General features: G+C 42.5%; 1 protein-coding gene across 4 annotated transcripts in view; it reads right to left on the bottom strand.

The window, feature by feature from the left end:
- Positions 1–22,033, bottom strand: part of LOC120535088 (adenylate kinase isoenzyme 1) — a 260,210-nt gene that overhangs the window by 8,454 nt on the left and 229,723 nt on the right. For 3 of the 4 annotated variants that reach the window (XM_039762647.1, XM_039762649.1, XM_039762650.1), the window contains 3 exons: positions 8,839–8,874; positions 5,946–6,109; positions 121–237 (listed from right to left, as the gene is read on the bottom strand). In XM_039762647.1, coding sequence (XP_039618581.1) covers positions 121–237; positions 5,946–6,109; positions 8,839–8,874 — 317 coding nt within the window. Of the gene's footprint in view, positions 1–120; positions 238–5,945; positions 6,110–8,838; positions 8,875–13,604; positions 13,678–22,033 lie in introns of those variants that run through there. The other variant, XM_039762648.1, reaches the window with a different exon arrangement.

Below are 22,033 nucleotides of genomic sequence, written 5' to 3'. Positions count from 1 at the left end.
TAAAAAGCTTATCTTGTAGGTCCTATTAACGCACACATATTCAAAATTGTTTCCATTCTATAAAAAGTTTAATAGTTTAGAATAAGCACCATTGTGTATGAGATAAGACTATTTGCATACCTTCTTTTCAAACTCCTCGCCCTGCTTAACTTCACGAGGGTAGCCATCAATTAAGTAACCTGCAGAGGTATCAGCTTTGGCAATCATGGCATCCTTCAGCATGTCCAAAACTGTGTCCTGCAAAATTAAACAAAAATAAAAAGGGAATGAAGAACAATCCATGAAATGCCAAGGACAAGGACAGCCAATCAAATAATGACCCGAGCATACAAAGCACATATGATTGGGTCTTATGTCCTGGGGGGACGGAGCTTTTGGATCTAACAGTTTCTTTGCAGTCTCAATACCACATTTTGGATAAACTAGTTTTGCACCAAGTCAGCTGTATTGGTATAAAATAATCCATATAAAGATAAGTCAAGCAAAATGACACCTTTTATTGGCTAACTAAAAAGATTACAATATGCAAGCGTTCGAGGCAACTCAGACCCCTTCTTCAGGCGAGATTTAATACAGAAACTGGAGATCCCCGTGTTTATATACACACTAGGACAAGAAACAACACTGGTAAATCTTTAAGTGAGAAATCTTAAATGTAAAAAAATAATAGATTCCTTTAGGCTAGGGTTCATTTAACAAGAGAGAAGAACTCATTAGCAACTTCAAAAGACTTTGTTGGACGGTTATCTTACCCATACACTGTTCTTCTCTCTTGTTAAATGAACCCTAGCCGTGGCTAACACGGTACAACACCCTAGTACTACATATAAAGATAATAATGTTCAAAACTCACAATACTGAAGTGTCCTTTAATCAATACATAAAATAAGAAAATGGACTGAACAAAAGAACTCGGAATGTGAATGGTGTGAGCTAACACTGACTAACTTGCCAACAATATGGACACCTGAGTCAACAGCCGGCCTTTAGGAAACCGGCACCCTTTGAATTCTTTTGAATGGGGTCTCCTTGGAATCAACAACTCTAGACTCTTTAATCCCATTCTAAAATACACTCTTAAACAACTGCTAAAGGTCCATTTTAAATTCAGTCACTTTACTGACTTGAACCTCATATCTTTTAGATCATTCTTTCAGATTCTTAAACAGACTGTTCATTTATTAGACCTGCACTAAATTAGGATTGGAATGGGCAAACAGTCTGAGAAAGGTAAACACTGATTGATTATTCTTGTAATCATTAATTTGAGGTGAGGCCTTTAAGTTTGGGGAGAAGAGAAGGAAGGAACGCAGGCAGAGCAGAGCAGGGGAGAGAAAAGCAAGGTGTGCTAAGAAGGAGAAGAGCCCAAAAAATTGACAAGGACCTCTGCGGACCAAACACCAGTCTGGTCCCACCCAGACTGTAAAAGACGCGTCTTCCATCACCTGCATTTTTTGCCCAAATTATTTTTAATAGGACTTTTTTTTCCCCCAACACATTTCTGAACCTTTAAAGTCTCTTTTCAAATACATTTCCTACTTTTGACACCACAGTTTTACGGTGTTTTTATTAATATTGCTTTATAATATTAATTTTATACTGCTTGATTTGGTCAGGGTAAACTGCTAAGAGCACCTGGTGTGGGTGACTGCCATATTCCACCTCCGATACAGTGGCAGCGCGATGAGTGGGTACCTGCTTTTAGTGATTGGCACAGGAGTAGCTTAACCTGTTTGGTCTGCTTGTGCACAGCTAGTTAGCCAACTACGTGCAGGTAAGACTGTTGATGTTTTGTGTAAATTGTAGAATTTTTGAGTAAATATGCAATATCAAACTGCCTTACCTTAACCCAGGGGTGCCCACACTTTTTCGGCTTGCAAGCTACTTTTAAAATGACCAGGTCTACCTACATTATATATATTGTCAGGGATGCCAGGGGCAACGACCCGGCCGGGACGCCGAGAGGGACCGGAAGAGGGTCAAAGCCCACCCTGGATCACGTGGGGGCCGCCTTCCTGGTTGTTCTGGGGGCCACGGGTTGAGGGCATGGAAGCCCTACCCTGTAGGGGCCTGTGGTCACCGCCAGGAGGCGCCCCAATGCCTTGGGGACCTGTTGCCCCAGCACTTCCGCCACACCAGGAAGTGCTGGGGGGGAAGACTTTGGGAGACACCCGGGGAGATGCTGGGAGGACAGCCGGCACTTCCGTCACGCTGGGGCGTGGCCAAGCGAGGAATGCTGGGAACACCTGGTGTCATCCGGGGACTGTATAAAAGGGGCCGTTTCCATTCATTCAGCGCTGGAGTCGGGAGGAGGCAGGACGAAGCACAGAGGAGATGTGGAGGCGGCCCGAAGAGAGGCATTGTGGTCAGGACTGTGTTTTTGGGGATTGTGCACTGAATTGGGTCTGTGTGACCAATTTAAGAATTGTAAATAAACGTGTGGTGCTTGAAAAACAACATGTCCGCCTGTCTGTGTCCGGGCCAAGTCCACAATATATATATTATATATATATATATATATATATATATATATATATATATATATATATATATATTTTCACACATGTGCGCATGGGAGGCAGCTAAAGGGTTTGAGTAAGGACAGTTCTGAGACATACCGGGATGTGGCAGAGTGCACTGACTCTTTTTCTCCCTTGCCTGCAGACCATTCACAGGAGATTCCACCTGGTTCCCTTGACGTCACTTCCGGGACCGAGCCAATGGAAGGAGACCTTGCCGGCTCCAGGCCCTGTGATGTGACGTGACGTCTGGGCTCGCACCAATGACAGAAGACCTCCATAAACCCGACCCCTTTGACTTCACTTCCTGAGAAGCCTCCACCTTTTCTCTATTCCCTCAGTTCTGTATTGGACTCGGTTTTGAGCACAGCAGTGCTATCATTTAAAAGACGATTTGTAGCCAGGATACCAAATTATACAGGTGGCTGCCCCAAACCTTGCTATGTCTCATTGTGAGATATATATATATATATATATATATATATATATATATATACATACATATATATATATATATATATATATATATATACATATATATATATACACACACATACATATATACACACATACATATATACACATACACATATATATATATACACACACACACACGGTATCAGAGGTGGGTAGTAACAGTTACATTTACTTGAGTAACTTTTTAAAAAAATTGTACATCTAAGCCTAGTTTTACTCCACTGTACTTTTGACTTTGACTTGAGTACATTTGTGAAGAAGAAACGCTACTCTTACTCCGCTACATTGGGTGACACTTGACTCGTTACTTTTTTCCATTAGATAAAGTCTGACAGGCAATTTTCAATCTGCTCTGTGTAGCGGATGTCAATTTGCGCACACGCCTTCTGTTGCGCCTCCAGCTCTGACGTGAGGTTTTGGATGTTCCCCAAATCAAGGCACTGCAGCTTTGAGGACAGATGTTGTATTTTTCATTTGAAAGCATTAACTGAGCTAATCATATTGACCATATTGGTTTTCTCTTTTCCTTGCAGCTGTAAATTAAGCTCATTCAACGTGTTGGTCAGATCGGAAAAAAAAATGCAAAGTCTAGCGGCCACTGATCATTATTAAGTTGCTTGTATTCTGCATGTTTAATGACAAGGAGAAACTCCTTTTTCTCCGGCCAGGGGTCTTTGAATCTCAGCAGGAATTTCTCCCTAGCCGCCTGTCTCAACGGAGGCATCTTTTATCATCTTTCCATCTTGGAAGGACTTCTTATGCTTAATGATCGAGTGACTCACCCTAAACGATGCGTCGGTGTGTCTGCCTTTGCTTTTGAATTCAGCCGAGTGAAAAATGATGGCTATCCGATTAACTGCGATTTTAGTTCCCTCTCCTTTCTCTTTCTCAGATCGCTTTTTGGAAGGAAGTCAGTTTTGTAGTTTTTATGAACAGTTTGAAAGTGCCTTTCCACATTTTCCTTCTTTGGAATAGCAATGATAGATTGACAGATCAGACAAACGCACTTCAATTGTGACATTGTAAGAAAAAAATCCTCTTCCAATTCCACATCCAGCCCATAAACAACAAATTTTTTTAAATCCCTTCTTTAGTCGATATAAATTGGAAGGTTAACTAGATCACTTAGATAGCCGGAGTTTTGCAGTAGCTCGCGCATTTGATCGTTCGTGTGGGATGACCAGCGTTTTAGAAGAGAAGGGATCTCAGACTGGCCGCCCTGTACGTCAATCAAGTGGCAAATGCCATAGGGAGGATATATGATAGACTACCATTTAAAAAAAAAATAAAAAATTTTAATGCAACGCGATCTACCTGCACTACCTTTCTGATCTACCAGTCGATCGCAATCAACGTATTGGGCACTGCTGCCTTAACCTGCCTTGTCTCTATTTGGTTAGTCTAATTTTTTTGTCTTATTGTATGGAAATGAAAAGGCAAATTTCATGTTTTCTTGTGTAAAGCTGACTGAATAAAGCAACCTTGAAGCATGAAGATGTTGGTACCCAACATACCCAACACTCAAGTCAGAGCACATTTAGAACAGCAGATGTCAAACCAAAGTGCTGTACAGCTTTCATAAGCACACCAATACATGTATTTTATAAATATAGAAATATCTCTCTATATATAAAATCCATCTGTCTGTCCGCTTTTCACGAGAGAACTACTCAATGGATTTAGATCGGGTTTTTTTTCTAAAATTTGCTTGAACAGTCTGGTTGATTTTGTGACTTCTCTCAGAGTTCATTTGCAGGAGCGATATATTTGCGCGAATGCAGCGGGCCGAGGGGTATCCCTCGTATATACAGTAAATAAAAACTCACATACAAGTGGTGGCTCTGAGGCTAGGGATCTGCACTGGCAATTGAAAGGTTGCCGGTTCGAATCCTGTAAATGCCAATAGGGACTCTGCTCCATTGGGCCCTTGAGCAAGGCCCTTAATCTGATTGCGGAGCGCTTTGAGTAGTGAGAAAAGCGCTATATAAATGTAAAGTATTATTATTATTAAGTTTAAAAAGCTAAGGCAAAGAGATGGGCTTTCAGGGGGGATTTAAAAATGACCAGAGATGGTGCTGACCACGTATAAAAAGGTAGAAAATTCCAAAGCTTAGAGGCAGCTGCTAAAAAAGCATGGCCCCGTCTAGGCTTATACACTGTGTGCACAATTATTAGGCAAGTGAGTATTTTGACCATATCATCATTTTTAATGCGTATATTCCAACTCCAAGCTGTATTAACTTGAATGCTTATTGGATTTAAGCACGTCAGGTGATGTGTATTTGTGTAATGAGGGAGGGTGTGGCCTAAGGAGATCAACACCCTATATCAAGGTGTGCAGAATTATTAGGCAGCTAGTTTTCCTCAGGCAAAATGGGCCAAAAAAGAGATTTAACTGACTCTGAAAAGTCAAAAATTGTAAAAAGTCTTTCAGAGGGATGCAGCACTTTTGGAATTGCTAAGATATTGGTGTGTGATCACAGAACCATCAAACATTTTGTTGCAAATAGTCAACAGGGTCGCAAGAAACATGTTGAGAACAAAAGACGCAAATTAGCTGCCAGCTAATAGCAGCAGAAAAGGTGGAAGAGCAAGTACTCTGGCCTGCTCGATCGCATTTAAAAGGTCTGTGTAACTATAGAGTAGGTGAACCAAAATAACAAAGAAATCCCTATAATAATATACTCAAGGTACTGGGATAAGAGCACCTGATGTGGATGATTGCCATATTCTTACTGGGGTCAGCAGCTGAGAAGAGGCGTCTGCAGTTCAGTAGCAGTGTGGGGAGTGGGCACCTGCTTTGGTGATTGGCACAGGAGTAGTTTAACCGTTTGGTCTGCTTATGCTACGCTTGCTTAAAGCAGCAACTGTATATTAAGGCAAAACTCCATGATACTACACTAGTCTATCCACATCATCCTTCTAGAACACTCATCAGTGCATACTTACCAATGGGACAAGCTCGCCTTTCTCCATTATAGCAGAAAGCTTCTTGCCTCTTTCAGACCCTGAGCTGACCTCTGCTCTGAGCAGATCACCGGTCGACAAATGAGTGTACCCATATTTATGGACAATCTTTTCACACTGAGTTCCTTTTCCAGAACCAGGGCCACCTGTTAATAAATTGAAAGTAGTTAGAACAATTAAGAAACATAAGACCCCATCAAAGGCAATGTAGCATTTTTTCCTGCAGAATGGCCTGTGTTTCTGTACGGTAAATGCAGTCTGTTATCCACATATACAGTGGTGTGAAAAACTATTTGCCCCCTTCCTGAATTCTTATTCTTTTGCATGTTTGTCACACAAAATGTTTCTGATCATCAAACACATTTAACCATTAGTCAAATATAACACAAGTAAACACAAAATGCAGTTTTTAAATGATGGTTTTATTATTTAGGGAGTAAAAAAATCCAAACCTACATGGCCCTGTGTGAAAAGTAATTGCCCCCTTGTTCAAAAATCACCTAACTGTGGTGTATCACACCTGAGTTCAATTTCCGTAGCCACCCCCAGGCCTGATTACTGCCACACCTGTTTCAATCAAGAATTCACTTAAATAGGAGCTGCCTGACACAGAGAAGTAGACCAAAAGCACCTCAAAAGCTAGACATCATGCCAAGATCCAAAGAAATTCAGGAACAAATGAGAACAGAAGTCATTGAGATCTATCAGTCTGGTAAAGGTTATAAAGCCATTTCTAAAGCTTTGGGACTCCAGCGAACCACAGTGAGAGCCATTATCCATAAATGGCAAAAACATGGAACAGTGGTGAACCTTCCCAGGAGTGGCCGGCCGACCAAAATTACCCCAAGAGCGCAGAGACGACTCATCCGAGAGGTCACAAAAGACCCCAGGACAACGTCTAAAGAACTGCAGGCCTCACTTGCCTCAATTAAGGTCAGTGTTCATGACTCCACCATAAGAAAGAGACTGGGCAAAAAGGGCCTGCATGGCAGATTTCCAAGACGCAAACCACTGTTAAGCAAAAGAACATTAGGGCTCGTCTCAATTTTGCTAAGAAACATCTCAATGATTGCCAAGACTTTTGGGAAAATACCTTGTGGACTGATGAGACAAAAGTTGAACTTTTTGGAAGGCAAATGTCCCGTTACATCTGGCGTAAAAGGAACACAGCATTTCAGAAAAGAACATCATACCAACAGTAAAATATAGTGGTGGTAGTGTGATGGTCTGGGGTTGTTTTGCTGCTTCAGGACCTGGAAGGCTTGCTGTGATAGATAGAACCATGAATTCTACTGTCTACCAAAAATCCTGAAGGAGAATGTCCGGCCATCTGTTCGTCAACTCAAGCTGAAGCGATCTTGGGTGCTGCAACAGGACAATGACCCAAAACACACCAGCAAATCCACCTCTGAATGGCTGAAGAAAAACAAAATGAAGACTTTGCAGTGACCTAGTCAAAGTCCTGACCTGAATCCAATTGAGATGCTATGGCATGACCTTAAAAAGGCGGTTCATGCTAGAAAACCCTCAAATAAAGCTGAATTACAACAATTCTGCAAAGATGAGTGGGCCAAAATTCCTCCAGAGCGCTGTAAAAGACTCATTGCAAGTTATCGCAAACGCTTGATTGCTGTTATTGCTGCCAAGGGTGGCCCAACCAGTTATTAGGTTCAGGGGGCAATTACTTTTTCACACAGGGCCATGTAGGTTTGGATTTTTTCTCCCTAAATAATAAAAACCATCATTTAAAAACTGCATTTTGTATTTACTTGTGTTATATTTGACTAATGGTTAAATGTGTTTGATGATCAGAAACATTTTGTGTGACAAACATGCAAAAGAATAAGAAATCAGGAAGGGGGCAAGTAGTTTTTCACACCACTGTACAAGGAAACTCAAAATCCATACTACAAAAATGAAATACATCTTACCATGCCTTTCCTATCTATCTATATTATATACCAGTTTTCCTATCTATCTATCCATTATATAGCACCTTTCCTATTGTGGCAGGTGGCTGGGGCCCATGCCTGTCCAGGACGCCCCTTCAGCATATGCTCTGGGGGAGCAAGGACGGGAAACCCAGCATCTCCACCTGGACGCTAGATGGCAGCCTCCCTGGGCTGCAGCGGTGCCTCAGACTCCCGCAGGGCTTCATGGGAGTTGGAGTTTGGTGCAGCCCTGTTGGGTTCCGCAGGCACCGCCAGGGGTTGCTGCAGTAGGAGCTGCTAGCCCCTTTTGGGCACTAGTTTCGCCACACCTGGAAGTGCAGCCGGATGTCGGCAATCAAGCACCTGGAGCACTTCCGGGTGCCTAATAAAAGGAGCCAGCAACCACGACTCAACGGAGGCGGTGGACAAAGCTTGGAGGAGTGGTGGTGGAAGAGAAATGAGAACAAAGTTTGTGGTGTGTTTGGTGGTGATTGCACACTTGGGACTTTTTTGTGCCTGTGGGGATTACGGGGGAAGACATGCCCCACAGGTGAAGAAAAACAACAGCCTTTTTATTTTATACGTGCCTCCAGTGTGAATCTGTGTCGGTTCGGGTGCTTATATAGCACCTTTTTACACTATTATATAGCACCTTTCCTGTCTGTCCATTATATAGCACCTTTGCTACATATCTGTCACTATGTATTATTGCTTATGTTAAATTAACAACATCAAATCTTGAAACATTATTTTTAGGCCTCAAACAATTTCTACATTCCTCTGTGAAGAAAGCATCAGTTTTCCATTTCTTGAAATACAGTATTAAGAGAATAGCAGTACCCAGCTTAAAAGCAAGCCTTTTTTTGTCCATGAATAATAATTATTATTACATTTATATATAGTTATTACATTTTTTTTAAAGTCTACACATATTCGCAACTTACCTACAACAAAGATGATCTTCTTGCCTTTGATTTTATCTGTGGAGAAGACACAAAAAGACCAAATTTATTAATACAATCTCCTTTCTAAAGTCAAAGCAACGCCAATTGATAAACTCAGCAGTTGCCGATTGCCTTCCTGCCACACACACACACACTTCAGCGATCACAGGAGTAAATATATTTATTAGTTATTTGAGGCTTAGAATGTAAAAAATCATTTACAGGAAAAATGTAAACATTTTTTATGCCTTGCTTTGCCCAGAGGGGACTCTGAAACAAAAATAGCAGCTATTAGTACACTGTAAGTACCAGAGGGGGTGGTCTGGCATCCCGACAGAGTTTGAGCAGAATCCCATACCGGATTGGGATGACATACTGGACGGACCACAGGAGTGGAGATCCTGCCCAGCCAGCCAAAGCCTCCAATGGGATCACGGACTAATAATGGAGAAGATGGGCAATTCACCCCCTGGTTTGAGAGGTGTCAATATTCCTCAGGATGGCGCCCCACTCAAACACCTGCAGGGCTGTTCTGGAGCTGGAATTTGGAGGGGCAACTGGTGGTCATTAAAGTTACCTAGAGGTGGCATTTCCTTGATCATATACTGTAGATTGTCAGATGCATAATTTTATGACATGTTACCCAAGACTTTATGAAATTTATATATATTATGCACACACAATGCCCTCCATAACGTTTAGGACAAAGACACATTTTCCTGCTCCACAGTTTAATCACAAGTCTAAATTTTAAACTGCACGTTGAAGACTCACAATTAAAGCGATTTGCAGACATTTCAGTCCCACCATGTACAGAGGACTTTTTTTTTGCTTTGAAATGATGTGAGAACACTTGCAACTCTGTAGAGTGTTTTTCCATACAATTTATACATGACATCTCCAGATATGGCATTTCTTTTTAATTATAAAAACACTGTTTTAACTGGAACATCATTTACTTTACAGTCCATAAATATTGTGATCAGTAAGATGGGTAGAATTAGCACTAGTCAAAAAAATGCCTTCACACCATAAAAGCATGGGAGACTAATGTCCTGGGCCAGGTAAGATGTTTGGGGGCAGCCTTTAACAAAAAAAGGGAAACATGTAATAAACAGTGCCACCTGATTTCCTAAGTGCCACTGTTTCAGACAGGCTTCACAGGGTCAGTTGCTAGGTGACACTGGACAGGCGGTTTACCATCACAAAAGCATCGTCCACATGGAGGCTTCGTGACTCTTTCAGCTCCACACACAAAGGAAAGCTTGGTCTATGCACCTTGATACACTCATTTTGAGTTATCTAAGACAAGCTGAGGAACAGTCCAAGTAAAATACTCATCATTAATCATTATACTGCTGTGTGTGCTTTAGTAAATCCAACATGCAGTCTAGAAAAAATAAACCAACAACTTTACACACCCTGCACTTTTGAAAACAAGCATGGCACACTAAAAGCGGTGGAGGACTTCATTAAATTGTACAAACTGAATCACCTGCAGCTCAAAATCAATAACACAATGGAGATTATCAAAGACCTCAAGATTGGCAATCCCACCCTGCTCTCCCCTCTTCTCATTGATAGACAGAGAGACAGAAAGACAGACAGATTTAAAAAAAAGCACTATAAGATATATAGATAGATATGAAAATCACTATATAATAGATAGATATGAAAGGCACTATTTAATAGATAGATATGAAAGGCACTATATAATAGATATGAAAGGCATAGATAGACAGATATTAAAGGCAGTATATAATAGATAGATATGAAAGGCACTATATAACAGACAGAGAGAGAGACAGACAGACAGACATCAAAGGCACTATACAATAAATATATAGATAGACAGATAGGTATGAAAAGAACTATATAATAGATAGATATGAAAGGCACTATATAATAGATAGATGTATAGTGCCTTTACTGTCTGGCTGTCTATCTAATAAATATAGGTGTGGCATAAAAGTAATGAGACTGGCAACACTGCAAGCGATCTGGCAACGCAGCGCTGTTGTCCTTGACAGAGCCCGTGTATCAGTCCCCTCCCATAGCTCAGTGCGAGTTTCAACTCCTTCCGTTAACTACGTGATTTTTGTGACTGCTATTAGCGAAGTTGTGGTTTTGGTTGTGCGTCATGCAAAATGGAACAGCGGAATTTGGAGCAACGTTGTGCCATTAAACGGCAAGTGTGACGTTTGAAAAGTTAAAACAGGCCTATGGGGAACATTCTTTATCCTAAGCTCAAGTTTTTCGCTGGCACAAATCATTTTTGGAAGGCAGAAAACACGTTGAAGATGAACACCGTTCAGGGAGGCCTTCAACTTCGACAACCAATGAAAACATCGAACGTGTGAACACTCTTGTGAGATCAGACCGTCGTTTAACATTAAGAATGTTGACTGAACAATTAAATTTGAACAGATTTACCGTTCATCAAATTTTGACTGAACATTTGCACGTGCGAAAGGTCTGTGCGAAAATGGTGCCGAAAAACTGCCCTCTCCATAACAGAATTTTTGACCTCAAAAGGCATTCCTGTGGTTCCCCAGCCCCCTTATTCACCTGACCTCAGTCCGTGTGACTTTTTCCTTTTTCCTAAACTGAAAAATGTCCTCAAAGGACGTCATTTCGGGACTTTAGAAAACATCCAGAAGAGTGTAACGGACATGCTGAAGACCATACCGGTTGAAGACTTCCAGCGCTGCTACCAACAGTGGGAACGTCTCCATCGGTGTGTAGCTGCCCAAGGGAACTACTTTGAAGGGGATAACATTGATGTTTGAAAAAAAGAAAAACTTTGGTACTTTGGTAAATAAAAAATCAGTCTCATTACTTTTCTGCCACACCTCGTATACTGTAGATATGAAAGACACTATATAATAGATAAGACAGACAGACAGAAAAGGCACCATATGATATAAAGGCAGACAGTTAACAGTTTATTCACAGAAGCTGAAAAAAGGTATAATGCTGTTGAAGATGTGGAGGTGGTGACAACATACAAGTACCTCAGGTTGCATCTAAATGACAGGAGCGAGTGGTGTACCTACACACAAGCCATCTGTGCACAAGAAGAGTCTGAGACGGTGGAGGTCTTTTAGCGTATGCAGGCCACTGTTTTTGACTGGTCTCTGCTGCCCACTGTAATTTTCTGTGCTGGAGAAATGGCACTAGTGTGGTTGATGCCAACTGATAAATAAACTGATAAAGGCCAGTTCAATCTTGGGAGTCAGGCTGGACTCACTGGAGGAAGCTGCTAACTATACACTACTGGACTAGGACTTTACGCCCCTGCATGAAGACGTGGGAGCACATTCAGTCACAAACTGTGACAACTGCATTGTTCCAAGGATGGCCATGTGAGGTCATTCCTGCTCTCAGCCATCAAGCTCCATAATGAGTCACTCCACAGCCGAGGTGCCGCCTTGTTCCCTGTATACAGAATGGCACTGAGCTGGTCTGGCAGACATCTTCATAGGCAATGACGCTATGTGCAATGAAAAATGTGAAGTGGCACAGTGGTTAAGGCTTTGGACTTCAAACCCTGAGGTTCTGGGTTCAAATCCCACCACTGACACTGGGTGACCCAGAACAAGTCACTTCACCAGCTTGTGCTCCAAATGGAAAAAAACAAAAAACAAAAAGAAAATGTCTCAAAACATTGCAATTCACTTTGGATAAAAGTGTCAGACAAATAAATAAATGTAAACTGTGCCCGTGACTGCTAAGCATGTGCAATTCTAATCATTTCCTATAGTGAATTCCTGTTATATGTATATTTGTGCCTTTACTTGTCCATTAGGATTAATAAAGTTCTATTAGATACTGGCATATCTATCCATCGTGAGTGCTATGGATGGACTGGAGTCCCGAGCAGGGCAGGAGGCCGTAATGGAAGCACAGAAGGTGGCTCCTCCACCAACTTGTGTACACCATGGCAGCATCCCACTGGTGGTGGTGCTCCCATATAGATACCCGCAGGGCAGGCTGGGGAAAAAATTGTAGTCCAACGGTACAGCCCTATAATTAGCAGCAAAAATCAGCTCACTAAATAAGAAAATAGAATGAAAGCTCAGGATCAGAGCTGGACTATACAATAGGGTTACACAGTGGCACAGTGATTAGTGCTAATAGCTCACTGACATACAGTTTTTGGTTCAATACCTGGCCCAGTCCACATATTCTTCACAAACTTGAGTGAAGAAACTCTAGTATCTTTACACATATCAAACATGAGAGTTAACCGCCGACTTTAAATTGACCCGACGTGAGTGACAATTCGTAAGCAGATGTGATGTGCCCTGCAATAAACTGGTGTGCCTAATGTCTGCCACCCTGTAACAGGCTATGCCTCCAAATGCCCATTAATATCCATAAACAAAGCGTGATAGTTCACAGTGTGACTCGTGTTCATTCTTGATCCAAATTACTGACGTATACAGAAAAATGAACGATCCTGACCTCAGTGTCTCAATATACCAGTAGAGAGCACATAACAAACACACATACAAGCAAGCAGTACAGTAGATATTCTAAGCGGGTTTTAAAAATCCTTAATTCGGTTACATGAGGTACAGAAGTATCAACAAGAGTTCATTCAGAAGTTAACCAAAGCTTCACGCTGCCCCACCTGTAAAGTGACAGGCTCGCGGTTTTGGGGGGCATCCCGTTAAGTTTTGGAATCTCACACTCCACTCAGTAAGCCGTGCCAGCGCAGCCCGATTCCCCCCGACCCTGCGCCCAAGTCTGTCTGACATTACCTGAATGACAGATATCGTGAACTCTGGTGGAGGAATCGGAGGAGCAACTGCTTCCCATTTTCACGGCTGGATCCCAGTTTGTTTTTTTTTTCCTTTGCCTTCTTCACTTCCTTTCTGTCAAGAGTCGCGGCTCTGGGAAACGAACGGAAATGCTACGTTCTTCCCTGTTACTCCAGCCTCTTCTTTCTGGCCACAGTTAAACAAATGTTGCTAAGGTTACAGTTGCTACCATAACTGTCAGAATTCTTAGTAACCTAATTTGAGGGCGGATGGGTTTTTTGAACTACTGAAACTTTTTTCTTTTTTTTTTTTAAATTCCCCGCCCATTTAAAATCCAGAGTGAGAAATGACATACTTGGGCTTCTTTGAGTTGTTCACTAATAATTAACTCTGATTTTTTTCAGGTGGACATGAAGAATCTGAAAACTGTTAATCATTATAACGAGCGGCATATAGAGTAGCCTATTGTTCTTTGAAATGATTTCATACAGAGCAACACACACACACACACAGAGCCCCCAGGCATTCCTTCAGTATGTAATGACAACAACAACACGCCGCCCGAACGTCAGGACAGCACGGCCCTCCCTGTGCCGTCTCCATTCTTTTCACAAAAGCAGAACTTTTTCAGCGAACAAACTGCTTTATGGCGTCTCGCACATCAGGCACACTGCAGCTCAATCCTTTCCTTTGAAATCCGATCATGAGGCCTGGCTGGCCCGGCCCGGCCCGTGTAATTATAGAGTGAATTCCGCAGGCTAAGCCTAATGCCTATATTTATTTTCCATTCTTCAAATAATTGTACAACCCTGCTATTACGTGGCATTTCATCTGCTTGGAAGTTAATTCAATAAAACAGACACCATTAATGGTTCTTTTTTTAAGAGTATGGCTGAAAGGAGCCGCTTTTTAATTTTCCCATTAAATTACAAGCAGGTCCTGCAGGAAAAAAAGATTTGAGGTCAGCAGCCCTCCACATTATAAGATAAGATGTTATCTTGTGTCAAGACTCGGAGATATTTAGGATACTGAGATGACACTGCTGGCACAATTTATCGCACATATGACCACTATCGCCATACCACCACAGGTCATCCATACCTGAAGCTAAGCACATTCAGGCTCGGCCATCTTGGAAAAGCTTGGGTTTGCTGCTGGAAGAGGTGCTGGTGAGGCCAGCAGGGGGCGCTTACCCTCTGTGCTTGGATCCAAATGCCCTACTGTAGTGATGGGGACCCGGTGTCATCAAAATGGCACCAACCTGAGATGTAAAATCCGAGGTCCTGACTCTCTGCAGTCATTAAAGATCTCAGGGCATCTTTCACCCCAATGTGCTGGCTAAATTGGCCACTACAGCCTAGTCAATTTGCCCCCCCAATCATCCCCTATCTTTAACTGGCTGTCTCTGTTAGCCTTTAACTAACCCAATAACTAATTTGATGAGATAATGAGATTATACTGGTGCAAACATGGCTGCGGTAGCTTCATCCAGGTGGGTGCTACACATTGGTGGTGGCTGCAGTGGCTCCCCTCTGTCTATGTAAAGCACTTTGAAGTAGAGAGAAAAACGCTATATAAATATACATTGTATTTACTATACTGAGATGACACAATTTATCCCACATATGACAGCGTACCACCATCGCCACACCACCACAGGTCATCCACCTGAAACTAAGCACATTCAGGCCCGGCCAGGACTTGGATGGGAGGCCATCTTGGAAAAGCTTGGGTTTGATGCTGGAAGAGGTGTTGGTGAGGCCAGCAGCAGACGCTTACCTTCTGTGCTCTGTGTGAGGGACCTAATGCCCTACTGCCAGGGGTTCTCGACGTGTGGGGCGGGCCCCCCTAGGGGGGCGCGAAGATGTAAAAAAGAAAACAAGAATCGAAAACATGAAAAATACATCTATTGAAACCAAAACAAATTAACTTGAACTGCATTCTGATACTAGAAAAATAAATATAGAGTTAGATAAATGCCAATAAAAGTTAAGTATGTATAATAAAAGATGCATCTATGATAGATCATTAATTAAAAAAGAACAAATTGGTATTAGTGGGCTCCTTTCAAAAAACATTAGGGGGGCGCGATTAAAACGGTTACGAAAACTCGGGTCGCAAATACTTAAGGGTTGAGAAACGCTGTCTTACTGCAGTGATGGAGACACAGTGTTGTAAAAATGGTGCCGTCCTGAGATGGAAAAACTGAAGTCCTGATTCTCTGGGGTCATTAAAGATCTCAGGGCACCTTTCACCCCAATGTCCTGGCTAAATTGGCCACTACAGCCTAGTCAATTTGCCCCCCTAATCATCCCCTATCTTTAACTGGCTGTCTCTGTTAGCCTTTAACTAACCCAATAACTAATTTGATGAGATAATGAGATTATACTGGTACAAACATGGCTGCTGTAGCTTCATCCAGGTGGGTGCTACACATTGGTGGTGGCTACAGTGGCTCCCCTCTGTCTATGTAAAGCACTTTGAAGTAGAGAGAAAAACGCTATATAAATATACATTGTATTTACTATACTGAGATGACACAATTTATCCCACATATGACAGCGTACCACCGTCGCCATACCACCACAGGTCATCCACCTGAAACAAAGCACATGGGAGGCCATCTTGGAAAACCTTGGGTTTGATGCTGGAAGAGGTGTTGGTGAGGCGAGCAGCAGACGCTTACCCTCTGTGCGAGGACCCCAATGCCCTACTGCGCTTTAAAAATGGCGCCGTCCCGAGATGGAAAAACTGAAGTTCTGACTCTCTGGGGTCATTAAAGATCCCAGGGCATCTTTCACCCCAATGTCCTGGCTAAATTGCCCACTATAGCCTAGTCAATCTGGCCCCCTAATCATCTCCTATCTTTAACTGGCTCTCTCGGTTAGCCTTTAACTAACGTAATAACAAATTTGATGAGATAATGAGACGATACTGGTGCAAAAAATGGCTGCCGTAGGGGGGTGCTACATATTGGTGGTGGCTGCAGTGGTTCCCCATTGTCTATGTAAAGCACTTTGGAGTAGAGAGAAAAAACGCTGTATTGTCAAAAGTATTGGGACCCTCCAAATCATTGAACTCAGGTGGTCCAATCACTTCCATGGCCACAGGTGTACAACATCGAGCCCCTCGGTATGCAGACGGCTTCTACAAACATTTGTGACCGTCGCTCTCTGGAGTTCAGTGAATTCAAGCCTGGTACCGTCATAGGATGCCACCTGTGCCATAAGTCCATTCTTGAAATTTCCTCGCTACTAATATTCCATGGTCAGCTGTTAGTGGTATTATAACAAAGTGGAAGCAATTGGGAACAAAAGCAACTCAGCCACAAAGTGGTAGGCCAAGTAAAATCACAGAGGGGGTACAGAGCATGCCAAGGTGTGCAGAAGTCGCCAACTTTCTGCAAACTCGATCGCTACAGACACCAAAAACTCAAGAACAGTGCAGGGTAGAGAGAGAACTTCATGGAATGAATGGGTCTCCATGGCCAAGCAGCTGCAGCCAAGCCTGACATCACCAAGTGGAATGCAAAGCGTCAGATGCAGTGGTGTAAAGCCCACCAGACGCCACTGGACTCAAGAGCAGTGCAGACCCCTTCTCTGGAGTGACGAATCACGCAATCCGATGGGTTTGGCACTTGCCAGAACGGTACTTGCCTGACTGCATTGTGCCAAGGGTAATGTTTGGTAGAGAGGGGATTATGGTGTGGGGTTGTTTTTCAGGGGTTGGCCTTGGCCCCTAAGTTCTAGTGAAAGGAACTCTTAATGCTTCAGCATACAAGGCCATTTTGGACAATTTCAAGTTTGGGGATGGCAACATTGCACAAAGCAAGGTCTGTAAAGAAATGGAGGAGTGAGTTTGGAGTGGAGGAACTTGACTGGCCTGCACAGAGAGACCCCTGACCTCAACCCGACAGAACACCTTTTTTTGATGAATTAGAGCGGAGACTGTGAGCGAGCCGGGCCTTCTCGTCCAACATCAGTGCCTGACCTCACAAATGCTCTCCTGGTCACAAATTCCCATAAACACACTCCTACACCTCGTGGAAAGCCTTCCCAGAAGAGTTGAAGCTGTTAGAACTGCAAAGGGTGAACCAACTTCATAGTAAAGTCTATGGATTCAAAAATTGGATGGCATTAAAGTTCATGTGTTTGTAAAGGCAGGCAACCCAATACTTTTGGCAATAAAGTGTAAATTCTTCTTCTTCTTATTATTATTATTACATCTTGAACATTAACTATGCCAGGTTCATCCAAGCATCTTCAGGCCTGGTTGCGACATGACAATGTGCTTCCTGGTTTTCAATTCAAAATGAGAACTTAACTGATAAACAAGTAGACATGCAGGTTAAGGGGGGTGGACCAGCACCCTGTCCCAGGTTTGTTCCTGCCTGCGGCCGATGCTTGCTGGGTAGGTGACAGCTTCTCCCGTGACCCTAAAAAATGGATGGTCTGGATTGATGTAAACAAAATGGCACGATATAGTAGAGATGATCACAAAAACCAGGTGATTACAATTAAAATCACCATTTCCTGGTTAAAACGAACTTTAGCACAGAACAAAGATGCTAAAAGACATTACTGTGATATTCCAGCACTCAAGGAGATTGATGAAAAATTTCATGCTACTTTCCCGATTACAGCTGACACCATAAATACGAGGGACATTCAAAACGTTTCCAAAATTTTTTTTTTAAATCTCTATTTATTTATTAAGAGTTTCAAAAACAAAGGACATCCTTTTTCTACATTGTCACCGTCCTTTGCGATGCCATTTTTCCCAGTCACATGACACTCTTAGACGCGACCAATCACTAGTCCTCCCTGCTGCCTTCAACATTTCCAACGAAAATATAAAAGAGTGGAAACTTTTTTGAACATCCCTCGCATGTTGCGAACTCAAGAGTTCCAAAGCACAAAAAAGAGCCAAGCAAAATGACCCCTTTTATTGGCCAACTAAAAAGATTACAATATGCAAGCTTTCAAGGCAACTCGGGCCTGAAGAGAAGAACATGTATGGGTAAGATAACCGTCCAACAAAGTCTTTTGAAGTTGCTCATGAGTTCTTCTCTCTTATTAAATGAACCCTAGCCTGAAGGAATCTATTATTTTTTTACATTTAAGATTTCTCACTTAAAGATTTACCAGTGTTGTTTCTTGTCCTAGTGTGTATGTAAACACAGGGATCTCCAGTTTCTGTATTAAATCTCGCCTGAAGAAGGGGCCGGAGTTGCCTCGAAAGCTTGCATATTGTAATCTTTTTAGTTAGCCAATAAAAGGGGCCATTTTGCTTGGCTCTTCTCTACATTCATAATGGCTAACACGGTACAACACCCTAGTAGTAAAAGCACAAAATTTTTTTTTTTTTAAGTTGGAAAAGCACTTCCAATAATACCCACTAGATGGGGATACGGGACATAAGACAAAACCCAGGCTACAAAAAAACTTTCCTCAGGATATACTCGGTGATACTGTGAAGTTCCAAACAGCACAATGGTAACATGGAGTTGCCTAAAACACAAGACAATCCATGAAGACAAAGTCTCAAATCACAAAGCCAGAGAATGTTTAGAAAACAAAGCAAAATTGTGAAGGTCAGAGAGCTATGCAACGGGTGACACCTCAGCACCACACCACACTACAGAGGGGACTGGGCGGTCTCGTGGTCTGGAATCCCTACAGATTTTATTTTTTCTCCAGCCGTCTGGAGTTTTTTTGTTTTTTCTGTCCCCCCTGGCCATTGAACCTTACTCTTATTCGATGTTAATTAATGTTGATTTTGTTTTATAATTGTGTCTTTCATTTTTCTATTCTTTAATATGTAAAGCACTTTGAGCTACTGTTTGTATGAAAATGTGCTATATAAATAAATGTTGTTGTTGTTTAGATGGAGTGGAACAGTGTGTGGTTTTTTTTTTATGGTGGCTGGAGTGCCAATTCTGCCCACCAACCTACAAGTTTTTCCTTTAAAAAAACACAATAAAACATCACAAATCCTTATATATAATTTGATACTATCTGTATGTATGGTGTTCGCATCAATACAAGTTAGAACCATGCAATGGGACTCTGCTCCAGAATAAAACACAAGCACACTAAAACTCCCCAGCGCAGTTGAAATGATCCGCCAGAAACTGTGGGAGACCCTCCAGATTTATAAGGCGGAGGGAGGGTGGTTCCTGTCAGCGATTGGCAGGTGGCCCCGCCTCTTGGGAACCACCCACAAAACACATTGAGCATAATAACGATGGCACCTGACAGACACAAACACAACCGACAACAAAAACTAATGCAAACAATCAACAAAAGAAAAACTAATGTATATGAGAACTAACCCTAAAACATGAATTTACTCCACAGGAAAAATCAATGAAACACAATAATATGTAATGCATACAAAATTCATTATTAAAACAATATGAAAGTTTCAACTGCAACTGGGCAAACAATTTAGAAAATGCAGTTTAATGTAGAAAAGTGCAAAGAGCTACATGTGGGCAAAAGGAACATCAATTATAAATACAAGATGGAAGACGCCGAGCTAAGGTTTCTGTTGCAATCAAATCTTCATTGACTAACTAATGCACGGAAGTGATTAAAAGGGAAATAAAACGTGAGGTTCCATCATAAAAACGGTTGAATTTAAGTCAAGGGACGTTAGGCTCCAACTATACAATGCACGAGTGAGACCACATCTGGAGTGCTGTGTGCAGTTCTGGTCAGCACGCTACTAGAAAGACATAACAGCACCTGAAGCCGTGCAGAGGAGAGGAAGCAGGTGCATCATGGGACTTAAGGACACGTTCTGCAGTGACAGACTCCCAGAATTAAACCACAGAGGAGACTGCGCGAGGACGTAATCCAGGTATTTAAAATCCTCAAAAGGCACTGATAATAAAGGAGATCCAGCGACATTTGTTCAGCTTAACGATGAACTCGAGGACATCAGTGGAGATGAAGGGGAAGTGCATTTGGGACTGAAGCCAGGAAGTTCTTCTTTATGTAAGGAGTTGTGGGACTCTACCGAGACACGGAGTTGACGGAGAAACTTTGGCAACCATTCAGAAGAATCTGGATGTTTCAAGTTTGACGTGATTGTATGGAATGTTACTTGCTTCAAATAAAATCAATAGCAACACAAAAAAAGAAGAATCTGGATGAGACATTGGGACAGCTTAGCTATTAGCTAAACAAAATGGGCTTAATGGACTGAATGGTCTCCTCTCATTGGTCACATTTCTTATGTTCTCAAATGAAAGGCCCTTATAACCTCAGCACAGCATGAATGGCTGACCCCGAGCTCTGACCACCAAAGGTCATGTGAAAAAACAAACAATTTCCCCTCCGGGATTAACAGAGTGTATCAAAATCAAAATAAATCAATAAATACGCTCATTTATCATTTAACATCCCATCCTGGCAAAACTCTGAAGCCGACACTAGATGGCGCACAAATCTCTCACAGAGTTCCTCCACTCACACACTTGTAGATTTAGAGCTGCTAGTTAACTTAAGCTGCCACACTGCAAACTACTGACTGAGGCGTGCAACAAAAACCCAGCCACGCACAGGCAGGCGCTCGTGAAGGGACACACAAAATGGTGCCCTTGCTGTGATTAAGCAGACAACGTGCAGTTTTGTGAACGCCAGGAATGTCATCCAGACTTTCCTGTTAAGGGGTAAACTCCAAGATACGCAGGTGGATGAGCCTGTGGGGTCCTGGACGATGGACTATCAATCAGGCAGACCACAGCTTGTGCGACTCAAGGACTGTGCTCTGAGCAACACTGGAGCACCACAAGGAACAGGTCTGTCTGCTTTACTCTCCACTCTGTACACCTCTAGCTATAAATAGAACAGCAGTTCAGGTCACTAGTGCAAATTCTCGAGATGATTCTGCACTTATGGAGTGTATTGATATGGGGGACGAGACAGAGGAGAGGAGTCGGGGGTAAGAATCGCACACAATTGAACTATTGTGATACACCAACACAGAGGACTTTCAGCCAACAAATTACTCAGCAGAAGTGTGTCAAGAAATGCAACTGGGGGCTCCTTTATACAAACAGCAATACATCTGTATAGCACCTCACAGGGACTCTTACTGTGACATCACAAGTTTTCATCCATCCATTATCCAACCTGCTATATTCTAACTACAGAGTCATGGGGGTCTGCTGGAGCCAATCCCAGCTAACACTGGGCACAAGACAGAAAACAAACTCCGGGCGGGGTGCCAGCCTACCGCAGGGCGTGCACACACACACACACACACACATCAAGCACACACTAGGGACAATTTAGAACCGCCAATCCACCTAACCTGCATGTCTTTGGACTGTGGGAGGAAACCCACGCAGACACAGGGAGAACATGAAAACTCCACGCAGGGAGGACCTGGGAAGTGAACCTGGGTCTCCTACCTGCGAG

Source organism: Polypterus senegalus, chromosome 9 (assembly GCF_016835505.1).
Source record: "Polypterus senegalus isolate Bchr_013 chromosome 9, ASM1683550v1, whole genome shotgun sequence".
Lineage (NCBI taxonomy): Eukaryota > Metazoa > Chordata > Cladistia > Polypteriformes > Polypteridae > Polypterus > Polypterus senegalus.
Note: the sequence above shows the minus strand (reverse complement) of the source record. Positions and strands in the feature narration are given on the sequence as shown.